Genomic DNA, 16295 nt, shown 5'->3' on the forward strand with positions numbered 1-16295 from the left:
TGCAGCCTATGTTGCTGCTTGTTAAAAGAAGAAGTAAAGATCATCAAAGGACATCTGTCGACAAGGATTCAGCACCTTGTCAAGAAAAGGGCCTAGATGGAGTGAATCCGCCACGACTTCAGCTCGAGCAGTAAGGCTGCAGCCCCCGAGCTGCCGGGCTCTCTGGGCCCCTTCTCACTCCCCTCTCTGCCTCTCTGCTTCGCTTCTCCCCCGCCATCTCTCCTCCCACGCTCACTCCCTAAATCTAGATCTCAATCTCTTTCCCCCACCCCACCCGCTCTCTCACGTGCCCAGTACCCAGCCCGCGCGGGCCCCGAGGCGCTGCCTCCCCTCCCCCAGCCCGCACCCCCTCCATGGGGGTCCCGAAGGCCACAGCTTTGCCGCCACCACCGCCGCCGCTGCAGCCACCGCCGCTGCAGCCACCGCTGCTGCCGCCACCGCTTTCCGCGGAGCACCTTAGAACAGACTCTTAACAGAGTAAAATGGAACAGCTGATAAGATGAGTGACAATTTAAAATCTAAATGATCCAACATGGCGGCGGACGCGGAGAGATCAAGTCTCTAACCCCTTCAGCTGCACGGGCATAGGGAGAAGTAAACTGTCAAAATACTGTTCGCTCAGGACCACTAGGCACGGTTGAGCTGAAGTGGACCCCGGGCGAACGGTCTAGCCTTCTCAGAACACACCGAGCCCGAATTGGCTGCATTCTAGCTCAGGTTCGCCTGCTTCATGGACTCAACAATAATAATCCCATGAAATAACTAGTCGGCCCGCCTGAACTCAAAGAGGTAAAAGCCAACTGAGCACCACAGCCAGACCCAGGGAATCAGGAGTGACGCAGGACTAGCGGCGCAGGACTCCCAGCTATTGCTATCACCAGTGCTGACAACAGGTCCCTTGCACCAGCTATCAGGGGAGTTGCTGCTACCTGAGGGCAAACAAATTCGCTGGGGGCCCTCAGCCCCAAGCCCTACAAACTTAGGGTCTGAGGGAGGCAAACAGAAAGGGTGTGCCCAGGCACCCATGAAAACAGGGCTCCCAGGAGCAGCAGACCTGGCATGTAGTCAGTATTGTGGTGAGTGTCACAGGTGAGCGGGGCCTGGCTTGAGGAACCACAAGAGAAGGCCCTAGGCACTCAGGATTAGAGACCCACACAGTCTGGGAAGAAGAGCTGAGGCACAGTGATTGGTTCCCACCTATCAAGAAGAAAAGCCTGGCCCAGTGGGCATAGCTCCACCAACTGGATGAGAAGTTAATCGAGCTATATGACTGCATTTATTATTATTATTTTTTTAATGATTATTATTAGTATTTTTTTTATTTTATTTTCACTTTTTGTTGTTGATGTAGTTGTTGTTCTTTAACGTTCCTATTAATGGTTTCAATTTTTTTAAATTCTTTTTATTTTATTAGTATTACTATTATTTTTTAAACTTTAATTTCCATTTTTTTACTATCATTATAAAATTTTTTCTTTTTTTCTTTTTTTTGTTGGTTTTAAATTTTTATTTTTTTTTCGTTTCTTCTTTCTTTCTTTTCACTTTTTTTTTCTTTTGTCTTCTCACTTCTTTCAATTTTCCTATTCCACCTTCCTTGAATTCTACCTGCCTACACTCATTCTCTTTAGTGACTTCTTCCCTCCCCTTCTAATATCTCTCCTCCCCAGTATCACACTAATTGGAGGAGGATCACAGCCACTACCTGCCCTGAAAGGGTGATTTTTCAACTATACAAGAGCAATATAATTAAATAGAGGGGGAAAATATCAAAGACACAACAATTTCACCAAGCAGAAAGAAACGCCAGCAGTATGAAACGACAAGGAAAGAAAGGACCACAGGCAATGCAGGTCAACTCAACTTTAGAAGAGGTAATAGCTGCAACAGATGGAATGTCAGATAGAGAGCACAGGACATACATGCTTCAGATGATCTGGAGTCTCAAGGAAGACATGAGACAGCAAAATCAGACAATGAAAGATCATATTGACAAGCAAATCCAGGAAATAAAAGATCAATTTCACAGGGAGATAGAGGTAATAAAAAACAAACAAATAGAAATACTAGAGATGCAGGAATCAATAAACCAACTTAAAAACTCAATTGAGAATACTACCAGCAGAGTTGATCACTTAGAAGATAGAACATCAGACAATGAAGACAGAATATTTCAACTTGAAAAGAACATAGATAGCTCAGCAAGTCTACTAAGAAACCATGAGCAGAACATTCAAGAGCTATGGGATAATATCAAAAGACCAAACTTAAGAGTCATTGGGATACAGGAAGGCACAGAGCTCCAAACCAAAGGATTAAGCAATCTATTCAGTGAAATAATACAAGAAAACTTCCCAGACATGAAGAATGAGACAGAATCCCAAATCCTAGAAGCCTACAGGACGCCGAATGTGCAAAATCATAAGAGATCCACACCTAGACACATTATAATGAAGATGTCCAACATACAGAATAAGGAGAGAATTTTAAAAGCTACAAGGGAAAGGAAGCAGATTACATTTAGGGGTAAACCAATCAGGATAACAGCTGATCTCTCAACACAGACTCTAAAAGCTAGAAGATCCTGGAATAACATATTTCAAACGCTTAAAGAAAATGGATTCCAACCAAGAATCGTGTATCCGGCGAAATTAAGCTTCAGATTAGAAGATGAAATGAAAACCTTCCACGATAAACAAAAGTTAAAAGAATTCGCAGCTAGAAAACCATCTCTTCAAAAAATCCTTGGCAAAACATTACAGGAAGAGGAAATGGAAAATAACATTGATAACCAACAATGGGAGGTAGGACAGTAAAGGGGGTAAAGTAGTCAAAGAGGATAACAAATCAGGTATAGTAACATCAATAAACAAATATGGATAGAAGAACAAACCATATCTCAATAATAACCCTAAATGTTAATGGCTTAAACTCACCAATTAAGAGACACAGGCTAGTAGAATGGATCAAAAAACAAGACCCAACAATATGCTGTCTACAGGAGACGCATCTGAAAGGAAAAGATGTACATAGACTGAAGGTGAAAGGTTGGGAAAAATCATATCACTCATATGGACCACGGAAACAAGCAGGAGTGTCCATACTCATATCTAATAAAATAGATTTCAAGCCAAAGCTAATCAAAGGGGATAAAGAAGGACACTTCATACTGCTCAAGGGAACCATACACCAACAAGACATAACAATCATAAATATATATGCCCCAAATAATGGTGCAGCCGTGTTTATCAAGCAAAGTCTTCTCAAGTTCAAGAGTCTAATAGACCAACATACAATAATCATTGGAGACTTCAACACACCTCTCTCACCACTGGACAGATCTTCCAAACAAAAGTTAAATAAGGAAACTATAGAACTCAATAACACAATTAAAAACCTAGACTTAATTGACATATATAGACTATACCACCCAACATCAAGTAGCTACACTTTTTTCTCAGCAGCACATGGAACCTTCTCAAAAATAGACCATATACTATGTCACAGGGCAACTCTTAGACAATACAAAGAGGTAGAGATAATACCATGCATCTTGTCTGATCATAATGGAATGAAACTGAAAATCAATGATAAAAGAAGAAAGGAAAAATCAAGCATCACCTGGAGAATGAACAATAGGTTGCTGAGTGATCAATGGGTTTTAGAAGACATCAAGGAGGAAATTAAAAAATTCCTAGAGTTAAATGAAAACACAGACACAACATATTGGAATCTATGGGACACATTGAAAGCAGTTCTAAGAGGAAAATTCATTGCTTGGAGTTCATTCCTCAAAAAAAGAAAAAACCAACAAATAAATGATCTCATACTTCATCTCAAAATCCTAGAAAAAGAAGAGCAAAACAACAGCAAAAGAAGTAGAAGGCAAGAAATAATTAAAATCAGAGCTGAAATTAATGAAATTGAAACAAAAGAAACAATTGAAAAAATTGACAAAACTAAAAGCTGGTTCTTTGAAAAAATAAATAAAATTGACAGACCCTTAGCCATGCTAACGAAGAGAAGAAGAGAGAGAACCCAAATTACTAGCATACGGGATGAAAAAGGCAATATCACAACAGACACTTCAGAAATACAGAAGATAATCAGAAATTACTTTGAATCCTTATACTCCAATAAAATAGAAGATAGTGAAGGCATAGATAAATTCCTTGAGTCTTATGATCTGCCCAGATTGAGCCAGGAGGATATAGACAACCTAAACAGACCAATAACAATAGAGGAAATAGAAGAAACCATCAAAAGACTACCAACTAAGAAAAGCCCAGGACCGGATGGGTATACAGCAGAGTTTTACAAAACCTTTAAAGAGGAACTAACACCAATACTTTTCAAGCTATTTCAGGAAATAGAAAAAGAGGGAGAACTTCCAAATTCATTCTACGAGGCCAACATCACCCTGATTCCGAAACCAGACAAAGACACTTCAAAGAAAGAAAACTACAGACCAATATCTCTAATGAACCTTGATGCAAAAATCCTCAATAAAATTCTGGCGAATCGGATTCAAATACATATCAAAAAAATTATACACCATGATCAAGTAGGATTCATCCCTGGTATGCAAGGTTGGTTCAATATACGGAAATCAATAAATGTTATCCACCACATCAATAGACTTAAAAACAAGAACCATATGATCATCTCGATAGATGCAGAAAAAGCTTTCGACAAAGTACAGCATCCCTTTATGTTCAAAACTCTAGAAAAATTAGGGATAACTGGATCATACCTCAACATTGTAAAAGCAATCTATGATAAACCACAGGCCAGCATCATTCTGAATGGAGAAAAATTGAAGGCATTCCCTCTAAGATCTGGTACAAGACAGGGATGCCCTCTCTCGCCACTTCTGTTCAACATAGTCCTCGAAACACTGGCCAGAGCAATTAGGCAGACGAAAGAAATTAAAGGCATAAAAATAGGAAAAGAAGAACTTAAATTATCACTATTTGCAGATGATATGATTCTATACCTAGCAGACCCAAAAGGGTCCACAAAGAAGCTATTAGAGCTAATAAATGAATTCAGCAAAGTGGCAGGATATAAGATCAACACGCATAAATCAAAGGCATTCCTGTATATCAGCGACAAATCCTCTGAAACGGAAATGAGGACAACTACTCCATTCACAATATCCCCCCAAAAAATAAAATACCTGGGAATCAACCTAACAAAAGAGGTGAAAGATTTATACAATGAAAATTACAGAACCCTAAAGAAAGACATAGAAGAAGACCTTAGAAGATGGAAAAATATACCCTGCTCATGGATAGGCAGAACTAACATCATCAAAATGGCGATATTACCAAAAGTCCTATATAAGTTCAATGCAATGCCAATCAAAATCCCAACAGCATATCTTATAGAAATCGATAAAAGAATCATGAAATTCATATGGAATAATAAAAGACCCAGAATAGCAAAAACAATACTAAGCAGGAAGTGTGAATCAGGCGGTATAGCGATACCAGACTTCAAACTATACTACAGAGCAATAGTAACAAAAACAGCATGGTACTGGTACCAAAACAGGCGGGTGGACCAATGGTACAGAATAGAGGACACAGTAACCAATCCACAAAACTACAACTATCTTATATTTGATAAAGGGGCTAAAAGCATGCAATGGAGGAAGGATAGCATCTTCAACAAATGGTGCTGGGAAAACTGGAAATCCATTTGCACCAAAATGAATCTGAATCCCTATCTCTCGCCGTGCACAAAAGTTAACTCAAAATGGATCAAGGAGCTTGATATTAAATCAGAGACATGGCATCTGATAGAAGAAAAAGTTGGTTATGATCTACACGCTGTGGGATCGGGCTCCAAATTCCTCAATAGGACACCCATAGCGCTAGAGTTAACAACTAGAATCAACAAATGGGACTTACTCAAACTAAAAAGTTTTTTCTCAGCAAAAGAAACAATAAGAGAGATAAACAGGGAGCCTACATCCTGGGAACAAATCTTTACTCCACACACTTCAGATAGAGCCCTAATAACCAGAATATACAAAGAACTCAAAAAATTAGACAATAAGATAACAAATAACCCAATCAATAAATGGGCCAAGGACCTGAACAGACACTTCTCAGAGGAGGACATACAATCAATCAACACGTACATGAAAAAATGCTCACCATCGCTAGCAGTCAGAGAAATGCAAATCAAAACTACCCTAAGATACCATCTCACTCCAGTAAGACTGGCAGCCATTAGGAAGTCAAATAACAATAAGTGCTGGAGAGGATGCGGGGAAAAGGGCACTCTTGTTCATTGCTGGTGGGACTGCAAATTGGTGCAGCCAATTTGGAAAGCAGTATGGAGATTTCTCGGAAAGCTGGGAATGGAACCACCATTCGACCCAGCTATTCCCCTTCTCGGTCTATTCCCTAAAGCCCTAACAAGAGCATGCTACAGGGACACTGCTACATCGATGTTCATAGCAGCTCAATTCACGATAGCAAGACTGTGGAACCAGCCTAGATGCCCTTCAATAGATGAATGGATAAAAAAAATGTGGCATTTATATACTATGGAGTATTATTCTGCATTAAAAAATGACAAAATCATAGAATTTGGAGGGAAATGGATGGCATTAGAGCAGATTATGCTAAGTGAAGCTAGTCAATCTTTAAAAAACAAATACCAAATGACTCCTTTGATATAAGGGGAGTAAACAAGGACAGGGTAGGGACGAAGAGCTTGAGAAGAAGATTTACATTAAACAGGGATGAGAGGTGGGAGGGAAAGGGAGTGAGAAGGGAAATTGCATGGAAATGGAAGGCGATCCTCAGGGATATACAAAATGTCATACAAGAGGAAAGGAGGGGTAAGACAAGATAATACAAATGGAAGAAATGATTTACAGTAGAAGGGGTAGAGAGAGAAAAGGGGAAGGGAGGGGAGGGGAGGGGAGGGGAGGGGGGATAGTAGAGAATAGGACAGACATCAGAATACATCAGACACTAGAAAGGCAATATGTCAATCAATGGAAGGGAAACTGATGTGATACAGCAATTTGTATATGGGGTAAAAGGGGGAGTTCATAATCCACGTGAATCAAACCGTGTAATATGATGTATTAAGAACTATGTAATGTTATGAACGACCAATAAAAAAAAATTTAAAAAAAAAAGAAAAAAAAAGATTGTCACAACCTTCATAATTAAGATTCTCAACTTCTTATCTAAGATTTCTTTCATAAGTTTGCAGAAGAGTTCTCAAACTTCACCTCACTCTCCTCCATTTCATTCTTCTCATCCTCATCTTTAGTTAGTTGCAGGCCTTCCCACCGAATTCCCCAAGCTACAGCATGCAATACTCACCAATACACAACCTGAAAGCCCTGTTTCTCCCCTCCACAAAAGCAGAGTTGCTATCTGATCTTTGCTCTCATCAGTGATGAGACCTGAGTCTCCTTCAGGCAACAGATATTTTTGACAGAAAAGTGATCTCACCTCCAGACTGGGAGGTATGATAGTCAAGCAGCTCAGAAAGGCATCAGTAGTTATTGGGAGTCCTCAGAGCTTCCAGGTTTTAGAGAGTTTTAGAGAATGCCTCTGACATTTTTTTTCCTGTAGTTTTCTTTATTTTGTGTCAGCTCAGAAAAAAGCTCAAGGCAAATTTTAACAATGTCTTTGTGAATGACTTTCAAGATTTTGCTCTGCTGGAGCATTTTCTTGGGAGATGTTCAGAGGCAGGTCCTCAGAGTCAACCACACCATGGATAAAGTTGAGATAATTCTGGTTTGCAAGTACAAGGCTAGCCTGAGCAATTTAGCAAGTCAGTTTCAAATAAAAACAGCTGGGAATGTAGCTCAGTGGTAGAGCACCCCTGGGTTTAATCCCCAGTAACAAACACACACCCACACCAAAACAACAAAAATAAAAACTGTAATATGTTAATTTAAGAACAAGTTTTTCGAGCTGGGATTGTGGCTCAGTGGTAGAGCGCTCGCCTAGCATGGGCGGGACCTGGTTTGATTCTCAGGACCACATTAAAAAAATAATAAAATAAAGGCATCATGTTGTGTCCATCTACAAAAAAGATTCATATTCATTCTCTCTCTCTCTCTCTCTCTCTCTCTCTCTCTCTCTCTCTCTTAAAAAAAAGAACCTAGCTTTTCTATTAGAAGCCTACAATAAATTCAGACTTATGAAATATACTAAGTTGCTTAAACATTCAGAGTAAAGAATAATTTTCCATGTACTCTAAATTTGGGAGCAAAGAAATGACAATCATATCTAAAAAGAATAAGATAACAAAGTGATACTTATTGCAAACATATAAAGAAGGCAGGTATTTCTTAAGAGACCAATGCCTATTTTACAGTTTATCACCTAAAATAAAAATCATCATTGTCAGGCATGGTGATGCACACCGTCAATCCCATCTTCTCAGGAAGATGAGACAGGAGGATCACAAGTTCAAAGATAGCCTGGGCAACTTAGTGAGAATCTATCTTAAAATAAAACTGAAAAAGGGCTGGGAATGTAGCTTGATGATAAAGTGCTTTCCTAGCCATGTACAAGGCCCTGAGTTCAATGCCCAGTAACACACACGTACACACACAACACTACAGTAACAATAAACACATTTTATATATATATATATATATATAACTAGTATTCAAACATTTGTAAAAAGCATTACTATAAAAATCATACTAAATTATAAAATTTTTACTGTGCTAAATGGCTATCTTAAAATGGTCATGGGTCCTAGAAATGCAGACTCACTTTCCTAAAAACCAAAATAGGGCTGCTATATAATTAAGGATTAAGCAATTCAAACAGTAAGACTTTAGCTAACCACTGGAAAAAGATACAGCAGTAAAATATAATTTTCAGTTTTTCAATCCATTTATATTATATTATGTTAAGTTATATTAAATATATACAGAAGCATATAAATTTATAAGAAATAAAGTACCAACAATCAATAATTTCAAAAAAATATCAATTTTATCTATGACGTTTTTAATTGGGATATGTTAAGTCTTACCTCCGAAGAGTAATCATCTGCTGTGGTTGAAATCTCACTTTCCGGCTAAAACAAAAGTAAAACATGACTACAATTATAACATTTTTCCCCTGCTAAATATCATACTTTACAAAAAAAAAAATCCTGCTTTACTAAGACGTTGCTGTTAGTAACGATGATAGAAAATTCACAAAAATACTAGTAAAAATTATCCAAATCTTTAAAAATTTCATTTCATTATGAATTACAATGACTTATAATAATGCATATAAAATTTATCACAAGGCATTGTTATAAATACAAAAGTACCAAGAACTTTTACATATATAGTAGATGTCATCTGTAAGCCAAAAGCATCAAAGACACCATTCCTCTAATTCATGTAACTCTTTTAAATAAAACTAAATCCTTAACATGCCATCAGAAAAGTTCAAGTTCTTTAAAAGAATCATCAGTTCTTGATGCTAAAAAGTCAATGACTTTGTCAAGCTTCCCTCAGGTGGATGCTAATGACTTTTCACTGCCAGTACTTTCTAGTTAGAGGTAGAATGTTTTAAAATCTGGATGAATACTTACATCAACACAAAAGACCTGCTCATGCTTAAGCATTTCTTCATTGTTTAGAGTTCTCATTATTGTGGATTCAGGCATCACGGCCGATCCAACACCCTGAGAACTATTTATGAACGTCTCCTCACTCTTTGATTGATCAATATTCAAGCCATGAACATCATTTTTACTGCTTGAGGTTTTCTTCTTTTTTGGCTTCTTATGAGGGTTTTGTCCATCCAATCGAGCTCTTCTTTGTCGAAACTGGGCAAGCTACAGGAAAAAAGTATCATTAATATCAATGATAATTTTTCTTTGAGATCACTTTCTTTAAAAGATCAAATTATCACCAAATTAAAATGATGATAATAACATGGATGACTTCACAGTTTCAGAATAACTATTGGATTGAATATTTGGGTTGTAAAGTTTGTAAAACTAGGTACTTGTGAATGAACTTATTAAATATTGAGGGGTAAGAAATGAACATGTCAAGTCTAAAGAAGAGGGAATTAGCTGAGTTAGGGGAATAACTATTCTATAACTAGAATAGGGGAATAGAGGGACTCTCATTCGCAGTATACTCTCTGGATTTAAGATTATATGAAAATACACACAAAAACAAGGAGCTCCAAACACACTTGTTCTGTTCTACTACTTTATACAAAAGATATTGTCTATAATTATTTTTTATACAAAAAAGATAATTAGCCTAATAACTATACAAATGCTCACTGCAGCCATATTTATAGTGGGGGAAACTTACAAGTAACTTAAAATTTTAAACAGCAGTGTTTTATCATTTGTCTGTCATCATCAGAATTTGTACCAAACCCTAGTCATCGATACGTTATCATTTACTTAATATATTTTAAACAGTGTATTTTCTTTAAATTTATTTTAAAAGGAGATGTAATCTCTGGCATAAATTGAAAGTTAATATCACTTGTTATTTCTTTTAAGAGATAAGTTGAAAATAAAAGAAATGATAAATCTATTATTGAAATTTTAGTTAGAGGTTGCTGAAGGCTATGAAAACAATGGACAAAATAAAAGACTGTTAAAGATAGGCATCAAACAGATTTTCGTTATCATAAGCAGAAAGAAAACTGAAAAAGGTAAAAACTTTCTTACAATGCTATCCAAAGTTTTTTAAGACCTAAAATATTTTCTTACCACCTAAAATCAAAAGTACACATTATATACCAGAGGTAACACTAGACTAATTATGGTGAACTTATATTAAAAATACCAATGCAAGCAATTGCTATTAAAGACTTTGTGATATAATAGCAGGTATAAAGTAGTATTGTTGCATATCTATTTCTTTTCATGAAAGGAAAATTACACTTCATTTTTAAAAAGATAAGGCAAGTCTCAGGCTCATAGCTTTCAATGATTATATCCAGTATGAATTTAAATATCATTATATTCATAGGCATAGGTAAATTCTGGAAAACTACAACCTTAACAACTTTTGTTTACATTTGGAGTTCAGATTACAGGTATTTTTCCTATTGCTCACTTACATTTTATTTATTTATTCTTAAGAATTTTTTGATGGACACAATACCTTTATTTTATTTATTTTTATGTAGTACTGAGGATCAAACCCACTGCCTTGTACGTGCTAGGCAAAGGATCTATTGCTGAGCTATTACTGTATTTTTTTAAATACAGTAAGTTTTCTGATTTTTATATAAAGCAACTACTGACAAAGACTTCTTAAATTTAATTTGAGCTCCTGAATCACTCTTAAGAGAAAAAAAAACACATGTAAGTTCCTTTCTGCCTTAAAAAGAGGAAATATATGCTTAGAATTACCATAACTATTAACCTGATCAATTACAAAGACAGCAAATAAATTTCTTATTATCTAAAGTATTAAAGCAATCTTGCTAATGTTACTATCAAAATATGTGGCAAATACATTATTTATAAATAACATTTTATACTTAAATTATCTGCTGTAGATGAAGAAAAGCATATAAACATGTCCTATTCCCTTAATGAAGATATTTAATTCATAAGTCAAAAATAGCTCATGATTATACTTACAAAGTATAAAAATATTTCACATTTAACATTTTTCCCAGTTATTTAGTAACTACCCAGTGCATTGAGGAACAGGTGAAAGACCAGTTGCCTCTATTTGCACATTATTAAGCTGCTGGAATGTACTTGAACTACTTGGAGCTTAGCAGATCATTCTTAAAAATAAACTAACTAGAATATTGGCAAATACTTTATCTATAAATAGAATCAGAAATCCAGGAGCATTATTTAAAAACATCCCTTAGAGAGAATGCAATGCCAAAAAATAAATACTAATAATGACATTTATAATATTTATACTCAATTTCAGAAACTTCTTGAAATATCATGTTTCTGCATTAGAATATATTTAGTCAGCAAAATTTATCAAGGCAAAGATGAAGATTTTGATTAAAATTCCAAGTGTCAGATTATATCAATAATTTATATCTAATATTTATTCAAATGTCAAATATATAACAAAGGAAAAAAATTATAAACTTTGCATTATAGAAAGAATGACTTAGGTCTGGGGATGTGGTTCAGTGGCAGAGTGCTTGCCTAGCATGCACACAGGGCCCAGGTTCAACCGTCAGCACAAAATGAAAGATAAATAAATAAAGAATGGAAAGTTTGATTTAAACAACAACAAAAACCCTCCAAAATAAGAATATCTGTTAGTAAATGCAAAGAGTAGCACACAGATATGGAATAAAAAGTAGAAATAGTTCCATTATAGTATTTAGAATGAATCACTTCTACAGACATAATTAAAAAGATACTGTTCTAGGCCTATAATATTCATTATGAGTCATATTATTTTTTCAGAAAAATTAACCAGAAGGTAAACCCCATGAGGGCAAGGACTTTTTTCCTCCCTACTTCTATATATTAAAAGCCTAGAGTAATATTAAATAAATATATGTTGAATTTTTTATCTATTTTTTATAAAAGAGAGAGAGAGAGAGAGAGTGTGTGTGTGTGTGTGTGTGTGTGTGTGTGAGAGAGAGAGAGAGAGAGAGAGAGAGAGAGAGAATTTTAATATTTATTTTTTAGTTATAGGCAGACACAACATCTTTGTATGTGGTGTTGAGGATCGAACCCGGGCCACACGCATGCCAGGCAAGCACGCTACCGCCTGAGCCACATCCCCAGCCCCTATGTTGAATTTTTTAAAAGGATAATTTATTTTTAATTGAAAAGTCACCACACTAAGCAAGAGCATATAAAAGGCATATCTAATTTTACTTTATTAAAATGTTCCATGGTTTCAAAATTAAAATGAACAATTTTCAAATTACTTGAATCACTCTTAAGAGGTGAAAGATAAAAGAATGAGACTAAGTAAATTTCTTTGTTCCTTAAAAAGAGGAAATATATGATTAGAATTACTGTAACTATTAAATAGACCAACTACAAAAATGGCTAATAAATGAATAAGAACATAAAAAGAATCCTTCTCACTATAACCTCCCTCCTCCACCAAGAAAACCAAAACAGAACAAAAAGTTTCTCATAAAAATAATATCCACAATAGCTTTCTGGCAAGACTACTGTTTTATAAAAATGTGAAAGGAATAAAATCGTATCATGTATTCAATTATTTATAGCTATTTAGTTTTATTTTAAATTTGAAAAATGGCAAGCTAGCAGATAAGCAAAAAAATCTGAATCAATTAGATAACCATCTGATACTGAAATGATACACTTTAAATTACTGAGAAAACATTTATTCTAAAACATGCTGAAAATTCAGACTATAGGCATTTGTGTTTGTCATTTGGAAGCCAATTATAAAAGTGTTAACAGATGTAGTCACAGAAATAGTTGCAAGATTTACTGGAAAGATATTATGTTCACATATTTATCTTTCAAAAGTAGACCAGATCACAAGTAAATGTCTTATCTTGACCAGAACATGAATAACCAACTGAATATAAATATATTAAGTTCCTTAAACTCAATATTTATAATTTTATAAATGATCATTCTCAATAAAACAATACATTTTCAAAATGTTATATATAAAAACATGCCAAGTTTTTATAATGTTCCTTCAAAAATAAATGACTAATTGAAGTCTGTTTTTGTGTGATTTTGTGTGTCCCATTGACTATTTACTACATGCCAGGCACTGTGCTAGACATCAATGAAACACACGGTCTCAAAAGTAGAACTTCACAGTATAATGCCAAACTATTATTAAATGGAGTGAGAAATAAGGGTTAAAGCACAATTTCTTTTTTTTTTTTTTTTTTTTCCTTTTTTTTTTTTTATTGGTCGTTCATAACATTACATAGTTCTTGATACATCATATTACACGGTTGATTCACGTGGATTATGAACTCCCGCTTTTACCCCGTATACAAATTGCTGTATCACATCAGTTTCCCTTCCATTGATTGACATATTGCCTTTCTAGTGTCTGATGTATTCTGCTGTCTGTCCTATTCTCTACTATCCCCCCTCCCCTCCCCTCCCCTCCCCTCCCCTTTTCTCTCTCTACCCCTTCTACTGTAAATCATTTCTTCCATTTGTATTATCTTGTCTTACCCCTCCTTTCCTCTTATATGACATTTTGTATAACCCTGAGGATCGCCTTCCATTTCCATGCACTTTCCCTTCTCACTCCCTTTCCCTCCCACCTCTCATCCCTGTTTAATGTAGATCTTCTTCTCAAGCTCTTCGTCCCTACCCTGTCCTTGTTTACTCCCCTTATATCAAAGGAGTCATTTGGTATTTGTTTTTTAAAGATTGACTAGCTTCACTTAGCATAATCTGCTCTAATGCCATCCATTTCCCTCCAAATTCTATGATTTTGTCATTTTTTAATGCAGAGTAATACTCCATAGTATATAAATGCCACATTTTTTTTATCCATTCATCTATTGAAGGGCATCTAGGCTGGTTCCACAGTCTTGCTATCGTGAATTGAGCTGCTATGAACATCGATGTAGCAGTGTCCCTGTAGCATGCTCTTGTTAGGGCTTTAGGGAATAGACCGAGAAGGGGAATAGCTGGATCGAATGGTGGTTCCATTCCCAGCTTTCCAAGAAATCTCCATACTGCTTTCCAAATTGGCTGCACCAATTTGCAGTCCCACCAGCAATGAACAAGAGTGCCCTTTTCCCCGCATCCTCTCCAGCACTTATTGTTGTTTGACTTCCTAATGGCTGCCAGTCTTACTGGAGTGAGATGGTATCTTAGGGTAGTTTTGATTTGCATTTCTCTGACTGCTAGCGATGGTGAGCATTTTTTCATGTACTTGTTGATAGATTGTATGTCCTCCTCTGAGAAGTGTCTGTTCAGGTCCTTGGCCCATTTATTGATTGGGTTATTTGTTATCTTATTGTCTAATTTTTTGAGTTCTTTGTATATTCTGGTTATTAGGGCTCTATCTGAAGTGTGTGGAGTAAAGATTTGTTCCCAAGAAGTAGGCTCCCTGTTTATCTCTCTTATTGTTTCTTTTGCTGAGAAAAAACTTTTTAGTTTGAGTAAGTCCCATTTGTTGATTCTATTTGTTAACTCTAGCGCTATGGGTGTCCTATTGAGGAATTTGGGGCCCGATCCCACAGCGTGTAGATCATAACCAACTTTTTCTTCTATCAGATGCCATGTCTCTGATTTAATATCAAGCTCCTTGATCCATTTTGAGTTAACTTTTGTGCATGGCGAGAGATATGGATTCAGATTCATTTTGGTGCAAATGGATTTCCAGTTTTCCCAGCACCATTTGTTGAAGATGCTATCCTTCCTCCATTGCATGCTTTTAGCCCCTTTATCAAAAATAAGATAGTTGTAGTTTTGTGGATTGGTTACTGTGTCCTCTATTCTGTACCATTGGTCCACCCTCCTGTTTTGGTACCAGTACCATGCTGTTTTTGTTACTATTGCTCTGTAGTATAGTTTGAAGTCTGGTATCGCTATACCACCTGATTCACACTTCCTGCTTAGTATTGTTTTTGCTATTCTGGGTCTTTTATTATTCCATATGAATTTCATGATTCTTTTATCAATTTCTACAAGATATGCTGTTGGGATTTTGATTGGCATTGCATTGAACTTATATAGGACTTTTGGTAATATCGCCATTTTGATGATGTTAGTTCTGCCTATCCATGAGCAGGGTATATTTTTCCATCTTCTAAGGTCTTCTTCTATGTCTTTCTTTAGGGTTCTGTAATTTTCATTGTATAAGTCTTTCACCTCTTTTGTTAGGTTGATTCCCAAGTATTTTATTTTTTTGGGGGATATTGTGAATGGAGTAGTTGTCCTCATTTCCGTTTCAGAGGATTTGTCGCTGATATACAGGAATGCCTTAGATTTATGTGTGTTGATCTTATATCCTGCCACTTTGCTGAATTCATTTATTAGCTCTAATAGCTTTTTTGTAGACCCTTTTGGGTCTGCTAGGTATAGAATCATATCATCTGCAAATAGTGATAATTTAAGTTCTTCTTTTCCTATTTTTATGCCTTTAATTTCTTTTGACTGTCTAATTGCTCTGGCCAGTGTTTCGAGGACTATGTTGAACAGAAGTGGTGAGAGAGGGCATCCCTGTCTTGTACCAGATCTTAGGGGGAATGCCTTCAATTTTTCTCCATTCAGAATGATGCTGGCCTGTGGCTTATCATAGATTGCTTTTACAATGTTGAGGTATGATCCAGTTATCCCTAATTTTTCTAGAGTTTTGAACATAAAGGGAT

General features: G+C 36.1%; 1 protein-coding gene across 1 annotated transcript in view; it reads right to left on the minus strand.

Moving 5' to 3' along the window:
• Nucleotides 1-16295, minus strand: part of LOC144253829 (A-kinase anchor protein 9-like) — a 130628-nt gene that overhangs the window by 98254 nt on the left and 16079 nt on the right. The window contains exons 2-3 of the mRNA XM_077796495.1: nt 9583-9828; nt 9028-9072 (exon numbers count right to left, since the gene is read on the minus strand). Of these exons, the coding sequence (XP_077652621.1) occupies nt 9028-9072; nt 9583-9828 (291 nt within the window). The remainder of the gene's footprint in view (nt 1-9027; nt 9073-9582; nt 9829-16295) is intronic.

Source organism: Urocitellus parryii, chromosome 3, assembly GCF_045843805.1.
Source record: "Urocitellus parryii isolate mUroPar1 chromosome 3, mUroPar1.hap1, whole genome shotgun sequence".
NCBI lineage: Eukaryota > Metazoa > Chordata > Mammalia > Rodentia > Sciuridae > Urocitellus > Urocitellus parryii.